This window comes from Vicia villosa, linkage group LG7 (assembly GCF_029867415.1).
Source record: "Vicia villosa cultivar HV-30 ecotype Madison, WI linkage group LG7, Vvil1.0, whole genome shotgun sequence".
Lineage (NCBI taxonomy): Eukaryota > Viridiplantae > Streptophyta > Magnoliopsida > Fabales > Fabaceae > Vicia > Vicia villosa.
Genome location: NC_081186.1, coordinates 18,724,640 through 18,740,306, shown reverse-complemented (window position 1 = coordinate 18,740,306; position 15,667 = coordinate 18,724,640). Strand labels below are relative to the sequence as shown.

Here is a 15,667-nt window from a genome sequence, read left to right as displayed (position 1 = left end):
CAAAAAGATGACTTTTTGTTGACTTTTAGAAGGACCTATAAAGTCTTAGTCCATATCTCTCAAATGATGCATTTCTTGGTCTTGGGCCCAACATCAAAGTTGTAGAGAATTGAATTTCCTTGAGAATGAGCTTTGGTTTAGGAATTTCTGATAAAGTATGAGAGAGTTATGGCCAGTCAAAGATGGGTTGACTTTTAGTTCAAAACCCTAATTTAGTGACTTGTACTTTTGTTGATTTCTGAGCTCTACTTGATGAATCATGATAAAAACTTGATCAAATGATGAATTTGACTTCACAATATTGATGTTGACCAAAAATCAGGAGTTTTGACTGTGGTTTGACCATAGTTGACTTTTAGGTCAAACTAGTCGACTGTTGACCATTTGAACTGTTGATTGAGCAGTCTTATGAATCAGAGCTTGACACTTGGTATGAGGATTCCTTGAAGCCTATAGGAAACCATGAAGTCCCCTTGAGGTGTCAAAAATCTCTTTCCCCTGAGAAGAAACAAAACCCTAGTTGGGGACCTTTTGCTTAGGAGAAGGATGAGCATGCCCAATTAGAAAATCATGTAAGTCAAAATATGATGGGCCAATTTTGGGGTATGACATCAACCAACCCTTTTAATTATCCTTCAATCCGTCCAACTCTAACACTGATATCCCGTGCAGTACCAACAAACAAGTCTAGTTCTAAGAGCAAGCAAAACCGCAACTTCACCTCTCGTTGCTGCAACTATTTTTATAACAAATTTCATCTTGTTAGCTTTCTGTCGCTTCAAACAGAACTCAAATCGGATATCCAGAACTCCAGTTATGAATTTTCGAAGGTTCATAACGATTCAGCAACTTTCCTGCGTTTTGCTTGCGGAAATTCCACTTCGAAATTCATCCTCTTCAAATCAATCACATTCTATGCAGCTCCTTATCATATCTCTTCGCTTCCAAACATCCTTATAACTTGAGCAACACATTCCATCACCGAAGTTCGTCTTCTGCAACATCACGAAACCAAATTCATGTACGCCATCATCAACCTTCTTATCCTTGAGATCATCCTCGTCTCTTCGCATTACTCGGGCATCAAAACATTCTCAACAAAATCGATAATCTCTACCATCATCTCAATTACTTACTAGTAATCCTACGACAAGGTTTACAACAATACTTTCTTTAATCATCGCTTTAACAGCGACCTTTCACATAGGGCTACTCACACGACAACATCACAGTCCATCAGTAGCACTTGAAGCATCACAACTTCAAAACTCCATTTTCCAGAAATAACCATCATCTACTCCGAGGCACTCCAACTGAAATAACAACCACAGTCTACAGCCCATGTCACCTTCACTTCAGAAAACAATAACTCCACACTCTTGTACTGCTGCCCTCCGCATCACACTAACATCTTGCATCTGAGACATATCCGAGAAGCATAGCTTCTCCCCCACTAGTTTCAATCCCACTTCTGCAGGCAAACAGTTAGAACACACTGAGTACCGACAGCGTTTCACACACATGACGCATACCGAAAGGAAAAATTAACAACAAGACTCTGGTCATATGACCGACTATGCTCTGATACCAATATTGTAACACCCTTCTAAACCCCGCGGCAATTTAAATAAATATATCAGAGTAAAAACATAAACACAAGGGTGCCACAATTATTTAAAATAAATAAACCAACCATGGTCAAGTCATGCTTCATTAGGAAACGATTTACCAAAAACACAATCATATTTATCACAGCGGAATAAGAAACATCATCAATATAACCAAATGGAAATATAATCCAACACCAAATAAAATAGAGTAGTCTCATAAAACTCTATAACTATCGTCCCCCAGTGTTACAAGATCAGAGCATGATCGACACGACCTAACATAAACGGATAAACTCTACAAGTCATCCTCACCGAGCACTAATGTCGCTACTCTTCAATTTGAAAATGACAACATGTAAAGGTGAGTCTCATTCTCAATTAGTAAATATTATACAATTTATAAGAAACAAGCATCATAATATACCGTTCATCCAATTATACATATTCAGATTCACATCTATTATTCAAAACTTCACACAATAATAGATTACAACACAAAACACAGAAATCCATACAATCATGTTATGACAAAATGCATATGACACAACTGACACTATGCATGTGGTACCAAAATTCTTGAATCACATTCACAGGACTTCTCTCTATGACACTACCCTTCAAATCGCTCACACCCCACATGGGCACACGACTAACCTTATCGCTCACACCCCCATGGGCACACGATCCACTCATCAACGGGATCCATCATCAAATGCATATGAATGAATGAAACACACATAACATACTTAGAAACATCACCAAATCACGATGAACAACTCATCTCAACATCACATCACCGAATAAGTATGTACATATTTTCAATATCATTCAAATAGCCATGCATTCATCATAATCATAATAATAGTCACAGCCAATTCATCATCACATCAAATACATTGTCACACCTATCTCATATGCACACAATGTTCAATTCTCATCAAGTAATTAAATTGAGTTTTAAAGAAATAAAGACGTCCACTGCCCATAATCATTGTTCATCATATAAAACATTCAATTACTTTCACAACGCCCAAAACGGCACTAAGAAAGGATTCCCGGATCAAAAGATACGCTATTTTAAGTTTTAGAAAAATTCTGGTTCAGCAAGGTTCGCTCAGCGACGCAAGACAGAAGCAAATTCCTTCTGACCTCTGCTCAGCGGACCTCTAGCGACGTTAGACAGAAGCTAACCAGGTCAGGTCCTCCGCTCAATGGACCCCCCGTCGCTCAGCGGACCTGCGATTTTACCAATTCTCAGGTCTGCGACAGACCTGCGATTTCACACCCTTTTCACCCAAAAACGATTCCAGACATCATATACAGGCATACAAACATCATATATTCAATCATACACCACAAAACATCATTTAAACGCAATATTAACCAAATAGTTCACATAATTATCATCAATTCAATCCAAATTATAACACTTTAACCTAACAATCCCAATGTCTAATTGAACCAAACCATACATCAATCTACCTATTACCTAAGACCACATAAGAGATACTAAAAGGAAGAGTCCCCCCTTACCTTAGGTTTGATCTTCGGTCCTCCCCTTTCCAAAGCTCTTCAGTTATTTTCACGTTCTTTCTCTTCTCCCAATTGCTGTAACCCTCCTCTTCCACAATTTCCTTTTATTTTATGAGAAATATAATAACTTTGGTTAATGGACCTAACAAGTTAACACCTCCCTTTCTCAATAACCACAACACAGCCCAATAACTATTTTCCAATATTTCTCAATATTCCTCATAAAATCAATTATTCCAATTAAATAATTTTCATACTTAAATAAAATAATTAGAAATAATTTTCGGGGTGTTACAGCTTCTATGATCCTCTTGATACCTGATCGGAAAAATAGCAAGTGTACTATTTTCACCTGTGTAGTTATAATGGGTTTTATCCCAAGTATCGATCACGAGGATTGCGTAGTAAATATAAATTACTGTAACGAGTCAATTAAACAAAATGGAATAGGGGTGTTTTTGTTATAATGAAATAAGTGAATTAGATTAAATAAGCTGAAATTAAAGTTGAACTTTTTAATAAAATTAGAGTAATGCCAAGGTAGGTGTATGATGTGCTTTATAACTCCTCTGGATAATGATCCCTTTAACAAGTTCATATGATGCAACTATTTGTTCTTAAGAGTGTTTTCCTAAGTCCTTAGTGAAAAACTTTTGGTTTACAATCCTATTGCCTAAGTCCTTAGAAACACAGGAGTAAACCAAAGCTGTAATTAATCAAGAATTTCCAAATAACCTTACGGTATCCCTAGTCCTAGGTGATAACTATAAGATTTAATTGTCTAAAAACCTTAACAACCGTAGTCCTACAAATTGTTAACCGGAGATCAATCCTTGTTTGGGCGACAAAGAAAGCATAAAAAACATTAAACAATCAAATTGCATAATACGAACATAGGATTAAATAAATACGATATTCAGAGTCATTACAAATCAAATCAGGGACACCCCCTAGCATTGGGGGGTTTAGCCTCTCATAGTATTCAAGAAACACAAATTGAAGAGTTTAGACATTACAAAGATTAATGAAAACTCTGATCTTCAATGGTGTCCACCGTTGAATCTCTTTGTCTTCCAAACCCTTGATGAAGCTATCTTCTCCCCTTGTTGGAATTCTATCGTACGATCTAAAAAGTGTCTCCTCCTTGTCTCTCCAATCACTTTTAACCTCTCTAGGTTTTCAGGTCCAATACAGAATACCAAAAATGCCCCTAGGACTTTAAAATTGTCAAAACATAAATAATCAGATTTTCTGTCCGCACCAGCTGACACGGCCGTGTCACTTGACACGGGCATACCGTGTCAGCTTCTGGTTTTGGGGGAATTGCTTCAGGAGGCCTGACATGGCCGTGTCAGGTGACACGGGTAGACCGTGTCAACCTCTGCCTCTTCACTCCATTTTTGCTCTTTGTTCCCTTTTTGCGTACCACTTGGACATGCGATCTTTCATCAATCCAAAGTTGACCTAAAACAATCACCAAACGAGATCAAAAGCACCTAATAGACAACGATAAATGGCACAAAAACAAATTGCAAACAAATAAACCATAACAAGATAAATTAAAGAAAAACACTTAAAAACAACCACAAAGTGTTACCAAGCATGCCGATCTTGTGCCGATTTCATGGTGTTTCGAATATCAATTTTTAGCTCCTCATCATAGACTTTCAAAGTCTTTGTGCCTTCTTCTATATCGATCAAGCATCTCCCTGTCTCTAAAAATGGTCTCCCCAAAATGATTGGTATCTCTTCATCTTCAGGCATCTCTAGAATAACAAAATCTACAGGGAATACGAACTTGTCGATTTTCACCAGCACGTCTTCTACCACTCCATAAGGTCTTTTCACCGATTGGTCAGCAAATTGAAGTGTCATTCGTGTATCTTGTACCTTACCTATTCCCAATCTTTTGTAGATGGATAATGGCATAAGACTTACACTTGCTCCCAAATCGATAAGAGCTTTCTTGAAAGACCAATCCCCGATGGTACATGGAATGGTTACTGAACCTCGATCTTTCTTTTTAACCGGAATCTTCATGCCCTGCAAAATAGCACTACAAGTTTCAGTTAGAATAATCGGGTCACTCTCGATGGTCCGCTTCTTTGAAATGATATCTTTCATGAATTTCACATAGGTAGGCATTTGCTCAAGTGCCTCTAAGAAGGGAATGTTCAGCTCAAGTTTCTTGAACATCTCCAAGAACTTCTCAAAATTTTTTCATGTTGTTCTTTCTTCTTATTTCTTGCGGGGAAGGGGAGTTTAACTGTCGGTGTAGGTGTAACTACTTTTTCTTTTACCACCCTTTCGTCACCCGTGACCTCTTGACTTGCAACCTCATTTTACTTAATCTGTACATCCACTTCAATCAACATACCTTCTTCATCAGAATTCTTCTCAGGTGTGTCATTGGACTTATTGCTTCTGGTTGTCACAACGTTCACATGATTATTATCTCTGGGATTAGTAACCGTAGCACTTGGTAGAGCACCCTGTGGTTGAGAGTTAGTCATTTGTTGCGCAATCTGACTCATTTGAATTTACAGATTTTTGATTGAGGCCCCGGTGTTCCTCAGGCTGCTCCTAGTTTCTTCCTGAAATTGAGAGTTTTGAGCTGCCATTTTTTCAATAGCGATCTCCCATTCCGCCTTCTTCGGTCCTTGTTGTTGAAATTGTTGTTGACCTTGAGATTGGAACTGTTGTGGGTGGTGTTGAAATTGTTGTTGGTATGGAAGTTGTTGTGGAGGTCTGTATTGTTGTGACTGAGCTTGAGCTTGATATTAGGTTGGTCCTTGCTTTTGAAAGTTTCCTTGTTGGTCTTTCCATGCAAAATTAGGATGATTTTTCCAACCCAGATTATATGTATTGGCGTACGGATTATTCTGCCTCAACATATGAAACTGCTCAACCTGTTCTTGCGTTGCCACACAATGCATAGCAAAATGCGGTCCACCACATATTTCACACATAACTGAGGTGACTGGCTCAACCTGTGCTACTTTTTGTTCACCAATATTCATCTTCTTTAATCTTCTTTCTACTTCAGCCGCAATCTGTTCCTCCATTTTAACCACTTGATCTGCAAGCTTTAAATCAATTTTTCCTTCTGGTTGGCTCATTGCACGATCATATAACTCAATGTGCTCGTTAGCGGCAATTGCTTCTATGATCCTCTTGATACCAGGGGCTGTTGAAAAATTAGTTGAGCCACCGGCGGCAGTGTCTATAAGCTGTTTTGTCTTGACTCGTAGACCATTAACAAAAGTCTTCATTTACTCGGTTGGATCCATGTTATGAGTAGGACATGCAACCAAACACCTCTTAAACCTTTTATATGCATCTCCCAGCGATTCCCCTTCTTTCTGCTTGAAATTTACAATATCATACCTTTTTTGAATGAAAACTGAAGTAGGGAAGTACTCATTAAGGAAAGCAGTTTCCATCTGTTACCATGTTGTGATACTTCCAGCTGGAAGTGAGTAAAGCCACTCTTCCGCATCTTTGGATAAAGTGAATGGGAACATCACGAGTCTCTTGGCTTCTTCAGAATGGCCTTCTATCTTCAATGATGTTGTTGTGATGAGGAATCTCTGTAAATGCTTATTCGCGTCTTCGTTGATTCTTCCAGCAAAGGGCTTGCTTTCTAACTGGCGGATCGTAGAAGGATGTAGTTGGAAGTGTGCCACATTGACCGGTTGATTTACTATTGTCATTCGGCCAAGTGGTGCATTAGCCCTTCCATAAGCACCTAAAAGTCTCTCCGCGGGAGGCGGGTCAGCTGCCATAGTTTCATATTCAGAATCTGACTGCTCGGATGGGATAGATAGTACTTTTTCGTCTTCCGATTCTGAAATTATAGGTGATTCTTCTTTTGATGCCAGTCTTTTCCGCTTAACTTCTCGGAGTCGTGCTCGCAATGATCTTTCTGGTTCTGCGTCAAAAAAAAGTTCAGCTGAGGCCTTACCTCGCATACAAGATTAGACAATGATTAGTTAGGAGTAAAAAATAAAAATAAAAAAAAATAAACAAAATACAAATTGCAGAAGAAATAAAATTTTAATTGCAGAGCAATAAAATTTTAATTGACTGATTAATGACTTATATTTTGGCAATCCCCGGCAACGGCGCCAAAAACTTGATCGGAAAAATAGCAAGTGTACTATTTTCACCGTTGTAGTTATAATGGGTTTTACCCCAAGTATCGATCCCGAGGATTGCGTAGTAAATATTAATTACTGTAACGAGTCAATTAAACAAAATGAAATAGGGGTGTTTTTGTTATAATGAAATAAGTGAATAAGATTAAATAAGCTGAAATTAAAGTTGAACTTTTTAATAAAATTATAGTAATGCCAAGGTAGGTGTATGATTTACTTTATAACTCCTCTGAATAAAGATCTCTTTAACAAGTTCATATGATGTAACTATTTGTTCTTAAGAGTGTTTTCCTAAGTCCTTAGTGAAAACCTTTTGGTTTACAATCCTATTGCCTAAGTCCTTAGTAACACAGGAGTAAACCAAAGTTGTAATTAATCAAGAATTTCCAAATAACCTTACGGTATCCCTAGTCCTAGGTGATAACTATAAGATTTAATTGTCTAAAAACCTTAACAACCGGAGATCAATCCTTGTTTGGCCGACAAAAAAAGCATAAAAAACATTAAACAATCAAATTGCATAATACGAACATAGGATTAAAGAAATACGATATTCAGACTCATTTCAAATCAAATCAAGGACACCCCCTAGCATTGGGGGGTTTAGCCTCTCATAGTATTCAAGAAACACAAATTGAAGAGTTTAGACATTACAAAGATTAATGAAAACTCTGATCTTCAATGGTGTCCACCGTTGAATCTCTTCGTCTTCCAAACCCACAATGAAGCTATCTTCTCCCCTTGTTGGAATTCTATCGTACGATCTAAAAAGTGTCTCCTCCTTGTCTCTCCAATCACTTTTAACCTCTCTAGGTTTTCAGGTCCAATACAGAATACCGAAAATGCCTCTGGGACTTTAAAATTGTGAAAACATAAAAAATCAGATTTTCTGTCCGCACCAGCTGACACGGCCGTGTCACTTGACACGGGCAGACCGTGTCAGCTTCTAGTTTTGGGGGAATTGCTTCAGGAGGCCTGACACGGCCGTGTCAGGTGACACGGGTAGACCGTGTCAGCCTCTGCCTCTTCACTCCATTTTTGCTGTTTGTTCCCTTTTTGCGTACCACTTGGACATGCGATCTTTCATCAATCCAAAGCTGACCTAAAACAATCACCAAACGAGATCAAAAGCACCTAATAGACAATGATAAATGGCACAAAAACAAATTGCAAACAAATAAACCACAAATAGATAAATTAAAGAAAAACACTTAAAAACAACCATAAAGTGTTACGAAGCATGTCGATCTTGTGCCGAATTCATGATGAAATTAAGTATAAATGCTGACCGATCAATACTAGTGGCTGTTGAGAAATTAGTTGAGCCACCGGCAGCAGTGTCTATAAGTTGTTTTGTCTTGACTCGTAGACCATTCACAAAAGTTTGCATTTGCTCAGTTGGATCCATGTTATGAGTAGGACATGCAACCAAACACCTCTTAAACCTTTTATATGCATCTCCAAGTGATTCCCCTTCTTTCTGTTTGAAATTGACAATGTCATATCTTTTTCGAATGAAAACTGAAGCAGGGAAATACTCGTTAAGGAAAGCATTTTCCATCTCTTGCCATGTCGTGATACTCCCAGCTGGAAGTGAGTAAAACCACTCTTCCGCATCCTCAGATAAAGTGAATGGAAACATCACAAGTCTCTTGGCTTCTTCAGAATTGCCTTCTATCTTCAATGATATTGTGGTGGTGAGGAATCTCTGTAGATGCTTATTTGCATCTTCGTTGATTCTTCCTGAAAAGGGCTTCCTCTCCAACTGGAGGATAGTAGAAGGATGTAATTGGAAGTGTGCCACGTTGACCGGTTGAATTACTATTGTCATTCGGCCAAGTGGTGCGTTAGCTCTTCCATAATCACCTAAAAGTCTTTCCGCGGGAGGTGGATCAGCTGCCATAGTTTCAGATTCTGAATCTGATTGCTCGGATGGGATGGATAATGTCTCTCCGTTTTTCGATTCTGAAACTATGGTTGATTCTTCTTTTGATGCCAGTCTTTTTTGCTTAGCTTCTCGAAGTCGTGCTTGCAATGATCTTTCTGATTCTGCGTCAAAAAGAAATTCTGCAAAGGCCTTACCTCGCATACAAGATTAGACAATGATTAGTTGAGAGCAACAATAAAATAAAAACAAAATAAAAATTACAGAAAAATAATATTTTAGTTGCAGAGCAAAAAAATTTCAATTGACTTATTAATCACTAATATTTTGGCAATCCCCCGCAACGGCGCCAAAAACTTGATCGAAAAAATAGCAACTGTACTATTTTCACCGATGTAGTTATAATGGGTTTACCCCAAGTATAGATCTCGAGGACTGCGTATGAAATATAAGTTATTATAATGAGTCAATTAAACAAAAGAGCATAGGGGTGCTTTTGATTATCAATGAAATAAGTTGAAATAATACAAATAAGCTGAAATTAAAATTGAGCTTTTTATAATATGAGAAAAATGCCAAGGTAAGGTGTGTGTTTTACTCTATAACTCCTCTAGATTAAGATCTCTTTAACAAGTTCATACAATTCAATTATTTATTCTTAAGGATGTTTTCCCTAAGTCCTTAGTTAAAACCTTTTGGTTTATAATCCTATTATCTAAGTCCTTAGAGACATAGGAGAAAACCAAATCTTTGATTAATCAAGAATTTCTAAATAACCATACGGTATCCCTAGTCCTAGGTGATAACTATACGGTTCAATTGTATACAAACCTTAACAATCGTAGTCCTACAAATTGTTAACCATAGAATAATCCTTATTGATCCGATAAAGACAATATTAAAAACATTATACAATCGAATTGAATAATACGAAAATTTGATTAACGAAATACGAAATCCAGAGTTATTACAAATCAAATCAGGGACACCCCCTAGCATTGAAGAGTTTAGACATTACAAAGATTAATGAAAACTCTGATCTTCAATGGTGTCCACCGTTGAATCTCTTCGTCTTCCAAACCCTTGATGAAGCTATCTTCTCCCCTTGTTGGAATTCTATCGTACGATCTAAAAAGTGTCTCCTCCTTGTCTCTCCAATCACTTTTAACCTCTCTAGCTTTTCAGGTCCAATACAGAATACCAAAAATGCCCATGGGACTTTAAAATTGTCAAAGCATAAAAAATCAGATTTTCTGTTCGCACCAGCTGACACGGCCGTGTCTTTTGACACGGGCAGACCGTGTCAGCTTCTGGTTTTGGGGGAATTGCTTCAGGAGGCCTGACACGGGCAGACCGTGTCAGCCTCTGCCTCTTCACTCCATTTTTGCTCTTTGTTCCCTTTTTGCGTACCACTTGGACATGCGATCTTTCATCAATCCAAAGCTGACCTAAAACAATCACAAAACGAGATCAAAAGCACCTAATAGACAACGATAAATGGCACAAAAACAAATTGCAAACAAATAAACCACAACAAGATAAATTAAAGAAAAACACTTAAAAACAACCACAAAGTGTTACCAAGCATGCCGATCTTGTGCCGAATTCATGATGAAATTAAGTATAAATGGTGACCGATCAATACCAGTAGCTGTTGAGAAATTAGTTGAGCCACCGACAACAGTGTCTATAAGCTGTTTTGTCTTGACTCGTAGACCATTCACAAAAGTTTGCATTTGCTCGGTTGGATCCATGTTATGAGTAGGACATGCAACCAAACACCTCTTAAACCTTTTATATGCATCTCCAAGTGATTCCCCTTCTTTCTGTTTGAAATTGACAATGTCATATCTTTTTCGAATGAAAACTGAAGCAGGGAAATACTCGTTAAGGAAAGCATTTTCCATCTCTTGCCATGTCGTGATACTCCCAGCTGGAAGTGAGTAAAACCACTCTTCCGCATCCTCAGATAAAGTGAATGGAAACATCACAAGTCTCTTGGCTTCTTCAGAATGGCCTTCTATCTTCAATGATATTGTGGTGGTGAGGAATCTCTGTAGATGCTTATTTGCATCTTCGTTGATTCTTCCTGAAAAGGGCTTACTCTCCAACTGGAGGATAGTAGAAGGATGTAATTGGAAGTGTGCCACGTTGACCGGTTGATTTACTATTGTCATTCGGCCAAGTGGTGCGTTAGCTCTTCCATAATCACCTAAAAGTCTTTCCGCGGGAGGCGGATCAGCTGCCATAGTTTCAGATTCTGAATCTGACTGCTCGGATGGGATGGATAATGTTTCTTCGTTTTTCGATTCTGAAACTATGGTTGAATCTTCTTTTGATGCCAGTCTTTTTTGCTTAGCTTCTCGAAGTCGTGCTCGCAATGATCTTTCTGATTCTGCGTCAAAAAGAAATTCTGCTGAGGCCTTACCTCGCATACAAGATTAGACAATGATTAGTTGAGAGCAACAATAAAATAAAAACAAAATAAAAATTACAGAAAAATAATATTTTAGTTGCAGAGCAAAAAAATTTCAATTGACTTATTAATCACTAATATTTTGGCAATCCCCGGCAACGGCGCCAAAAACTTGATCGAAAAAATAGCAAGTGTACTATTTTCACCGATGTAGTTATAATGGGTTTACCCCAAGTATCGATCTCGAGGACTGCGTAGGAAATATAAGTTATTATAATGAGTCAATTAAACAAAAGAGCATAGGGGTGCTTTTGATTATCAATGAAATAAGTTGAAATAATACAAATAAGCTGAAATTAAAATTGAGCTTTTTATAATATGAGAAAAATGCCAAGGTAAGGTGTGTGATTTACTCTATAACTCCTCTAGATTAAGATCTCTTTAACAAGTTCATACAATTCAATTATTTATTCTTAAGGATGTTTTCCCTAAGTCCTTAGTGAAAACCTTTTGGTTTATAATCCTATTACCTAAGTCCTTAGAGACATAGGAGAAAACCAAATCTTTGATTAGTCAAGAATTTCTAAATAACCATACGGTATCCCTAGTCCTAGGTGATAACTATACGGTTCAATTGTATACAAACCTTAACAATCGTAGTCCTACAAATTGTTAACCATAGAATAATCCTTATTGATCCGATAAAGACAACATTAAAAACATTATACAATCGAATTGAATAATACGAACATTTGATTAACGAAATACGAAATCCAGAGTTATTACAAATCAAATCAGGGACACCCCCTAGCATTGAAGAGTTTAGACATTACAAAGATTAATGAAAACTCTGATCTTCAATGGTGTCCACCGTTGAATCTCTTCGTCTTCCAAACCCTTGATGAAGCTATCTTCTCCCCTTGTTGGAATTCTATCGTACGATCTAAAAAGTGTCTCCTCCTTGTCTCTCCAATCACTTTTAACCTCTCTAGGTTTTCAGGTCCAATACAGAATACCAAAAATGCCCTTGGGACTTTAAAATTGTCAAAACATAAAAAATCAGATTTTCTGTCCGCACCAGCTGACACGGCCGTGTCACTTGACACGGGCAGACCGTGTCAGCTTCTGGTTTTGGGGGAATTGCTTCAGGAGGCCTGACACGGCCGTGTCAGGTGACACGGGTAGACCGTGTCAGCCTCTGCCTCTTCACTCCATTTTTGCTCTTTGTTCCCTTTTTGCGTACCACTTGGACATGCGATCTTTCATCAATCCAAAGCTGACCTAAAACAATCACCAAACGAGATCAAAAGCACCTAATAGACAATGATAAATGGCACAAAAACAAATTGCAAACAAATAAACCACAACAAGATAAATTAAAGAAAAACACTTAAAAACAACCACAAAGTGTTACCAAGCATGTCGATCTTGTGCCGAATTCATGATGAAATTAAGTATAAATGGTGACCGATCAATACTAGTGGCTGTTGAGAAATTAGTTGAGCCACCGGCAGCAGTGTCTATAAGCTGTTTTGTCTTGACTCGTAGACCATTCACAAAAGTTTGCATTTGCTCGGTTGGATCCATGTTATGAGTAGGACATGCAACCAAACACCTCTTAAACCTTTTATATGCATCTCCAAGTGATTCCCCTTCTTTCTGTTTGAAATTGACAATGTCATATCTTTTTCGAATGAAAACTGAAGCAGGGAAATACTCGTTAAGGAAAGCATTTTCCATCTCTTGCCATGTCGTGATACTCCCAGCTGGAAGTGAGTAAAACCACTCTTCCGCATCCTCAGATAAAGTGAATGGAAACATCACAAGTCTCTTGGCTTCTTCAGAATGGCCTTCTATCTTCAATGATATTGTGGTGGTGAGGAATCTCTGTAGATGCTTATTTGCATCTTCGTTGATTCTTCCTGAAAAGGGCTTCCTCTCCAACTGGAGGATAGTAGAAGGATGTAATTGGAAGTGTGCCACGTTGACCGGTTGAATTACTATTGTCATTCGGCCAAGTGGTGCGTTAGCTCTTCCATAATCACCTAAAAGTCTTTCCGCGGGAGGCGGATCAGCTGCCATAGTTTCAGATTCTGAATCTGACTGCTCGGATGGGATGGATAATGTCTCTTCGTTTTTCGATTCTGAAACTATGGTTGATTCTTCTTTTGATGCCAGTCTTTTTTGCTTAGCTTCTCGAAGTCGTGCTCGCAATGATCTTTCTGATTCTGCGTCAAAAAGAAATTCTGCTGAGGCCTTACCTCGCATACAAGATTAGACAATGATTAGTTGAGAGCAACAATAAAATAAAAACAAAATAAAAATTACAGAAAAATAATATTTTAGTTGCAGAGCAAAAAAATTTCAATTGACTTATTAATCACTAATATTTTGGCAATCCCCGGCAACGGCGCCAAAAACTTGATCGAAAAAATAGCAAGTGTACTATTTTCACCGATGTAGTTATAATGGGTTTACCCCAAGTATCGATCTCGAGGACTGCGTAGGAAATATAAGTTATTATAATGAGTCAATTAAACAAAAGAGCATAGGGGTGCTTTTGATTATCAATGAAATAAGTTGAAATAATACAAATAAGCTGAAATTAAAATTGAGCTTTTTATAATATGAGAAAAATGCCAAGGTAAGGTGTGTGATTTACTCTATAACTCCTCTAGATTAAGATCTCTTTAACAAGTTCATACAATTCAATTATTTATTCTTAAGGATGTTTTCCCTAAGTCCTTAGTGAAAACCTTTTGGTTTATAATCCTATTACCTAAGTCCTTAGAGACATAGGAGAAAACCAAATCTTTGATTAGTCAAGAATTTCTAAATAACCATACGGTATCCCTAGTCCTAGGTGATAACTATACGGTTCAATTGTATACAAACCTTAACAATCGTAGTCCTACAAATTGTTAACCATAGAATAATCCTTATTGATCCGATAAAGACAACATTAAAAACATTATACAATCGAATTGAATAATACGAACATTTGATTAACGAAATACGAAATCCAGAGTTATTACAAATCAAATCAGGGACACCCCCTAGCATTGAAGAGTTTAGACATTACAAAGATTAATGAAAACTCTGATCTTCAATGGTGTCCACCGTTGAATCTCTTCGTCTTCCAAACCCTTGATGAAGCTATCTTCTCCCCTTGTTGGAATTCTATCGTACGATCTAAAAAGTGTCTCCTCCTTGTCTCTCCAATCACTTTTAACCTCTCTAGGTTTTCAGGTCCAATACAGAATACCAAAAATGCCCTTGGGACTTTAAAATTGTCAAAACATAAAAAATCAGATTTTCTGTCCGCACCAGCTGACACGGCCGTGTCACTTGACACGGGCAGACCGTGTCAGCTTCTGGTTTTGGGGGAATTGCTTCAGGAGGCCTGACACGGCCGTGTCAGGTGACACGGGTAGACCGTGTCAGCCTCTGCCTCTTCACTCCATTTTTGCTCTTTGTTCCCTTTTTGCGTACCACTTGGACATGCGATCTTTCATCAATCCAAAGCTGACCTAAAACAATCACCAAACGAGATCAAAAGCACCTAATAGACAACGATAAATGGCACAAAAACAAATTGCAAACAAATAAACCACAACAAGATAAATTAAAGAAAAACACTTAAAAACAACCACAAAGTGTTACCAAGCATGCCGATCTTGTGCCGAATTCATGATGAAATTAAGTATAAATGGTGACCGATCAATACCAGTGGCTGTTGAGAAATTAGTTGAGCCACCGGCAGCAGTGTCTATAAGCTGTTTTGTCTTGACTCGTAGACCATTCACAAAAGTTTGCATTTGCTCGGTTGGATCCATGTTATGAGTAGGACATGCAACCAAACACCTCTTAAACCTTTTATATGCATCTCCAAGTGATTCCCCTTCTTTCTGTTTGAAATTGACAATGTCATATCTTTTTCGAATGAAAACTGAAGCAGGGAAATACTCGTTAAGGAAAGCATTTTCCATCTCTTGCCATGTCGTGATACTCCCAGCTGGAAGTGAGTAAAACCACTCTTCCGCATCCTCAGATAAAGTGAATGGAA

At 37.9% G+C, this 15,667-nt stretch overlaps 1 protein-coding gene across 1 annotated transcript; it reads right to left on the bottom strand.

Moving 5' to 3' along the window:
* Window positions 1-4,736: 4,736 nt before the first annotated feature.
* LOC131618730 (uncharacterized) lies at window positions 4,737-5,656 on the bottom strand. Its single transcript, XM_058889897.1, has 2 exons — window positions 5,521-5,656; window positions 4,737-5,302 (listed from the first exon to the last, which is right to left on the bottom strand). Exons 1-2 carry the CDS (start codon window positions 5,654-5,656, stop codon window positions 4,737-4,739), a joined length of 702 nt encoding a protein of 233 aa, XP_058745880.1.
* Window positions 5,657-15,667: the final 10,011 nt, after the last annotated feature.

Coding starts and splice junctions, on each gene's coding strand:
- LOC131618730 (XM_058889897.1), bottom strand. CDS start 5,656: ATGACTAACTCTCAACCACAGGGTGCTCTACCAAGTGCTACGGTTACT. Junction 5,303..5,520: donor GAAGAATTCTGATGAAGAAG/GTATGTTGATTG, acceptor TTCCCTTCTTAG/AGGCACTTGAGCAAATGCCT.